Source organism: Atta colombica, unplaced genomic scaffold (assembly GCF_001594045.1).
Source record: "Atta colombica isolate Treedump-2 unplaced genomic scaffold, Acol1.0 scaffold74, whole genome shotgun sequence".
Classification (NCBI taxonomy): Eukaryota; Metazoa; Arthropoda; class Insecta; order Hymenoptera; family Formicidae; genus Atta; species Atta colombica.
In genome coordinates this window covers 200,059-207,136 of record NW_017259566.1, presented here as the reverse complement: position 1 = coordinate 207,136, position 7,078 = coordinate 200,059, and the positions used below count along the sequence as shown (strand labels likewise).

The window sequence follows — 7,078 nt, the reverse complement described above, 5'->3', positions numbered from 1 at the left end:
AATTATAAAAAATAAAATAAATATTTTAAATATGAAACTTTTAAATTTCCATATTGAAACAAAGAATTTTTGAACGTTTGAATTGTTCTTAAAATAATAAAATCTAAGACAATAAAATATATTTATAGAAAGAAAAATACAGGGAAATTTTAAAATAGAGGAAAAAAAGGGAAATTTTTAGAAAAAAAAGGAAATTTCAGATCGCTTAAGTGGAAACACTTGACAATAATGTATTATAAATTGACGAAAATTTTGCAGTAATTGCGCTAAAATAACACAACAGTTTTGTCAAAATCAAATTTCTAAATAATATTTATCAAAAATGAAACAAGTTCAACTTAAGATACAAATATTTTATAATTGTTTTAAAAAACAATTATAAAATATTTAGATTCTTTTTTTTTAAATAAAAGTTGAAATTAAAAAAATGAACTTCAGATTAAACAATCAAAGGAGAAACAAACAAGATTAATGAAAGTACAGCGCCGTTAATGGTGCGCAATAAAGTAATAGACTTTAGTTAAAAATTTTTATTGCGATATCATGTTATCTCACAGTTGATTGAATGTATTGAATCAATTTTGAGTCATTTTCAGCAATACATTTTATACTTTATATATTAATTCTCAGTGTGTCAGGATTGAATAACGTAACAAATTGTCAAATTTGAACGTGATAAGAATCCAAAATGAAATCAAGAATACGTCATGAAGCTTTGGATAACATTTAATTTTAGCATCACCAATTTAAATTAACGTGTGTAAAGCAAAAGCAAACACACAATAATAAAGATCAATTTTTGAACGAGCAAATTTGAATGACAGATAAAGTTAACTATTTTATATATATATATATATATATATATATATATATATAAGATCTCGATACATTTCGATTTAACTTAGTTTTCTTCGGTCGACAATAATTTATAAATTATAACTTCATGATGTAACAAAGATAGATACTATAATTTCCGCATGGATCACATTTTATCGACAATTTTATATATGCAAGGAGCACATCACAATTTTCCACACGTATTTTTGTCATTGATGCAGTTCTACAACATTCTTTTCCCCCCCCTCATTTATTTGATATCCAAAAAAATTATATCAATTTCATGATTGTTAACGAAAAACAGGTGGAGTCAATCGTGATTAAAATTGCAAGAGATACATTCTCAGTTAGAAACGTTGTGGATATTTACGTTTACAGATTGTTAATCAGAAAGTAAAAACGTAAGTAGTAATTTTGTTGTTAATTATAAATTAGTAATTGTTTTGATTAACTTACTGTACATGAAAATAAAAAAACGTTTAAAAATGAAGGAATGATAAAAATTTGATTGTCACATTCGTCATTAAACGAAGTCAAATGATATGTGTCAGTGAAACTGTACAAACATTAAGTCTTGTTTATAATAAGAACATTGAGAAGTAATTACACACTGTGATTGGAAATTTAACAAATAAAGATATGACCCATCGAGAGATTCGTTTTTTTTTAGATCAATTTCATTTTTTTTGTTTTTTGATGTATAATATCTCAGAAATAAACCTCCTGTTACAATTTTATTCAACTATTTTGATTTTATTGCAATCAATGATTGAACTGTAAAATGTGCTTCATAATGACTAAATATTTCGATGGATTTCATGCCTTATGTTCATTTCATCTTGTGCTTCTTCTTCTGGTTTGTCCTAGTGGAAGCATCGCATTATACGAGATTTTATAGAACATATTTATGAACTCTGTTACACATCAAAAAACAAAAAAATAGAATCAATCTAAGAAAAGACACTGTCTCTCGACAGGTCATATCTTTATTTATTAGACTCAATTTTCAATCACAGTGTGTAACTACTTCTCAATGTTCTTATTATAAATAAGACTTAATGTTTGTACTGTTTGATTGACACGTATCATTTGATTTTGTTTAACGACGAGATAATCAAAAATTTTATCGCTCTTCATTTTTTAGACACTTCTTATCTTCATGTACAGTAAGTTAATCAGAATGACTATTAATTTATAATTAACAACAAAATTACTACTATGTTTCTACTTTCTGATTAGCAATCTGATAACATGCATATCCACAACGTTTCTAATTGAGAATGCATCTCTTGCAATTTTAATCACGATTGATTCCACCTGTTTCTGATCATCACCGTGGAATAGTTTTTTTTCAAATTAATGGAGGGGGGGAGGAGGAGGAGTTGTGGAACAGTATCAATGATATGCGGAAAATTGTATTGCGCTTTTTGCATATATAAAATTGTTGGTAAGATCTATGCAGAAATAAACGAAATATAACGTCAATTATAGTATCTGTTATACCATGCGCTTGTGATCCATGCGAAAATTAATGTAAATTATAGTCATTATTACATCGTGCGCTTAGAACTTGTAAATTATTCTTGGCTAAAGAAGAAATTAAGTCGAAATGCGCCCACGCTCGTACCGAGATCTTATATACAGAGTGTTCGGAAAGTGCCGGGATACCTAAATAACTTTTGAACGGATAAAGATAATTAAATGAAACTTGCAGGACACTTTTTTATTATTACATCAGAAGGATTATCTTATGACATAAGGGTAACAATCCCCCCTTTGTCCAGGGATGTGGAGTGAAATACGTTCAAAAATCCTAAATGGCATAAAAGATTAAATGGCTCTTTCGAATAACTTCGGAAAGAACTGTTGAATGAGACATAGCGTAACCCGGCATCCTAGTTATCACTTTTTATTAAAATTGCATCGCATGTTTCTGTCATTTGCTGTTAGCGTAACCCAAGATCAATGACGTGGGCGTGGCAGATAACTGACCTCTTTTAGGATGCTTGATTATCGTGAATCCCTTCGCTTCTCACATTTGGGGTGCTTGTGCTACAACAAATGTTCAAAATGCTCTTCCTGAATGGCCAGACAATGAGCTAATCAATTATAAAAACTTGAGATTGTATTTCTATTGTATTCCTGTGGTATGCATCTCGTCTCATCAACTATTCGGTGACGCAAATCATCAAGATTGTTAGGTTTGATGATGTAGATCTTACTTTTTAAATATCTCCAAAAGAAACAGTCAAGAGGCGCTAAATCAAGTGACTGAAGTGACTCAATGAAGAAGAGGAAAATCTTTCTTTCCTATCCATCTTTTGAGGAAAAATTCGTCCAAGTGTGCTTGTAAAGCATACTGAACTGATGCTTCATCCTATTGGAACCAAACATCATTAAAGTTTCGACCAATGATGGTCTGTATTGCCGACACAATTTTATTTCGAAGCATATTGTCATATTTTTGAGCCGTAAGGTTGCCATCAATAAAGAAAGATCCAAGTACACTTTCACTTAACAAGCCAGCCCATATTGAGTTTTTACGGATATTACGAATGCGTTTCAACCATCCAATGAAGATTTTCATTCCAGTATCTGCAGTTATGTCGATTTACTAGTCAACGTAAAAGTCACTTTATCCGAAAAAACAATATTTAAAATTGAGAATCTCTGGTGATTTTGTCTATCATCAAATCGCAAAATTCTATGCGACGATCGAAATCGTCGTCAGATAGTTTCTGAACAAGATGAATCTTATATGGGTAGAATTTATTTTTTTTTTAACATTTTATGCACTGACGCTAAACCGATATCGTTTTGTTGTATTGCATTGCGAATAGAACTGTGTGGATTTTCGACAAAGAACAACTTAACGTCTAACGCTTTATCGAGATTTGTTGCTGTAGCAGGCCTATTTGATTTTGCACGATTCTTAATACTATCTGCTCAAAGCGTTTGACAGTACGCTTCACTGTAGATTTAGAAATGTCGATTTGTTCATAGCGAAAAGTTTTTTAAATATTACATATTTACATTAAATAAGAGAGTCATCTCCTTATAAGATCTTTGGCGATCATCCTATCCACGCAATATCAAAAAGATAGATATAAAGATGTATTCATTCGTGAGGAGATTCATGATAATAAAGCACTCCAAACGTGAGAGGCGAGGCGATTCACGATAACCAAGTACCCCAAAAGAGGTCAGTTATCTGTCACGTCGTTGACCTTGGGTTATATTAAAAGCAGATGACAGAAACATTCGCACAATTTTAATAAAAGGTGTTGATAACTAGGTGCTGAATTACGCTATATTTCATTTAAATTAAGTTTAACAGTTCTTTCAGATTATTTGAAAGAGCCACTTGAACTCCTTATACCATTTAAGACTTTTGAATGTGTTTCACCCCCGCATCCCTGGAGGAAGGAGATTGTTATCCTTTATATCAAAAGATAGTTCTTCTGATATAATAAGTGTCTTGCAAGTTTCATTCAATTATCTTTATCCATTAAAAGTTATTTAGGTGTCCCGGCACTTTTCGAACACTCTGTATATTAATAAAATAATTAATTTTATTTATCACCCAGGTTTGTTTGTTTAAAAATTGATCTTTACTGTGTTTAAAACAAATAAAAAATAGAGTAAAAAACGGGAAATTAAGAACCTTAATACGTAGTAATTGGTGCGATTATCATATACATCATCATATATATTTCGATTATATCTATTCCCTTTCCAATCATAGCAATAATTGATAACAATTCAATGTTCATAATATCAAAAAAATTAAATGCAGTAAGCAAGTCTCACAGATTACCATATCTGGAGTGTATGTAACCGTCAGTTAGCTGATTAACTAAATGCGATCTGAATCAAAAATAATATTACATTAAAATAATATTATATTAAAAAGACAGTTAAATATTAAAAAGAAGGACAACAAAACTTTATGGGGATTTATCTATTGCAAATCATAACTACAATAATATAAAATAAATAAATTAAAATTGACAAAACAGATAAAATTAAATTAAATTTCTTATAAGAACATAACGTGCGCAATGTCAAAAGCAGAGTCAACTTATGTAAAAAAATATTAAGAAATAAATATTATAAAAAAGGAAACAACATTGCTAAAAGTCGAAAAACAATATAGATAGCCGCTTAAGTATAGTTACACCAATCAAAAGAATTACAATTTATTAATTATGTTCATATAAGCATGGTGCAACAATTCCGTGTCTGATTTCAAATTTAAGCCATTGTTTTGCGTTTTAATATTAAGCATTTCAGACACTAACCTTTTGCCAATATATCTTTCATCATCTAAAATTTTTGTGTTCAAAATTATGTTCAAATTATAATCTATATTCAGAAACGACAGACAAGTTACCGCCCCTTTTATTAATGTCATTTTTATCTTCAATTCTAATTCTAGTCTTTAATTTACGTTTGTCTCACATAAGAAGCATTGCAATTTTTACACTTAATTTTGTAAATTACATTCTTCTTCTCTTAAGAAAGGATGTCTTTTTGTGCTTTAATAATTCCTTTACACACTTTATTATATTTGTTTTTGCACACATACGAGCGGTAACGACATTTATCTTTTATATACTAATTAAACATGTGTATTATTATAATTAAAAATTGAGTTCTTATATTATAAGCTTTCCATGTAATATTTCATACGTATCTCAATATTTCGCGCACGTATTTCATATGAAAAGTCTGGCTTATAAGAACTCAATTTTTAATTGTAATAATACATGCGTTTAATAATAATACATGCGTTTAAATTGATGGTGCTGAATGTTATCCAAAGCTTCAAGACGTCTTGACGTTCTTGACTCCGATCTGGATCTGGATCTTTGCCACGTTCAAATTTGGCAATTTGTTATATTATCCAATTCATTTTGACACACTGAGGTTTAATACATAAAATATATTGTAAAATGTATCGAATTGCTGAAAATGATTCAAAATAGATTCAATACGTTCAATCAACTGTTAGATAACATCATATTATTGCAATAAAAATTTGTATCTAAAGTTTTTATATTATTTTGTTGCGCACTATTAATTGCGTTGTACTCTCATTAGCCTTGTTTGATTCTCCTTTGTTGATTGTTTGAAAAAGTTATTATGCTAAAGAAATATTTTATTATAATTTTTTTTTTGTTCTGCTTAAATATAGGCAATATTTGATAGAAAAAAAATGAGCATTTATTTTTTGTAGGTAGAGTCGAAGAGAATTTCAAGAGCATCTTTCTACGTATTTATATCGGGTACTTATTTTCAAATTTTTGATTTCTTTTATCACTTAATTTGCTTAAAATTAAATTCTTGCGAAAAAAAGAAATCAATTGTATTTTTCGTCACGATATCAATCTTCTTTGATGAAAAAAAGTAAATTTTCCGAAAGATCTATTTTTTTATTATTAATCCAAAAATTTATTTCTTTCAGAATCACTATACATGAATACATCGATTGCTCACTGGAAAATGCCAGCGCAATTACATCTCGATTAATCACTAGCAAACCGACGGTAATGTACATTCACGGTTTTTCAGAAAATGTAGAGAAAAAGAGCGTACAAACAATAGTGGAAGGTACATCAAAATGACATGTAATATGTATTTTAAGAAGGATATAAATTACTTTTATGTTTCAGCTTATTTGAAAAGAAACGATCATAATATTATCGCAGTGGATTACAGTAAATTTGCGAACGACTCGTATGTAACAGTGGCAAGAAATGCTCCTCACGTTGCAAATGCTCTTACGATGATTCTCGATAAGATGATGAAGGACTTTGATACCGAAAAATTGCACATTATTGGGCACTCCATGGGCAGTCAAATCTCCGGTTATATTGGCAGAAAAGTTAATTTTAAGATTTCTAGAATAACAGGTGAAAATCCAGAAGTCCAGTTTTTATCAGCTGATTTTTATTTTGATTTTAATCATATCATTTATGCTTAATATGGTTTGAGTGAAAAGAAATTTCATATTTTTAGATGACATTCAAATCTAAAAATACAAAGTTACTTTTTACTTAATCCAAATATCTTGTCCAGTACCAAAACATTTTTAAATACCAAGAGATATTAAAATATTTTGATAATTTTCTTTCTCTGTTTCCCTCTCACAAATTGATAATGATGAAATAATTCAAATTCGGATTATATTTTATTATTTTTTATTATTTTTTATTTCACAGTCTTACAAATAAAATAA

At 29.1% G+C, this 7,078-nt stretch overlaps 1 protein-coding gene across 1 annotated transcript in view; it reads left to right on the top strand.

The window, feature by feature from the left end:
- Positions 1 to 6,076: 6,076 nt before the first annotated feature.
- Positions 6,077 to 7,078, top strand: part of LOC108692511 (phospholipase A1 member A-like) — a gene marked incomplete at its 5' end in the record, with an annotated part of 59,588 nt that continues 58,586 nt past the window's right edge. Inside the window, 3 exons of the mRNA XM_018200804.1 lie at positions 6,077 to 6,125; positions 6,305 to 6,450; positions 6,513 to 6,752. Coding sequence (XP_018056293.1) covers positions 6,077 to 6,125; positions 6,305 to 6,450; positions 6,513 to 6,752 — 435 coding nt within the window. The remainder of the gene's footprint in view (positions 6,126 to 6,304; positions 6,451 to 6,512; positions 6,753 to 7,078) is intronic.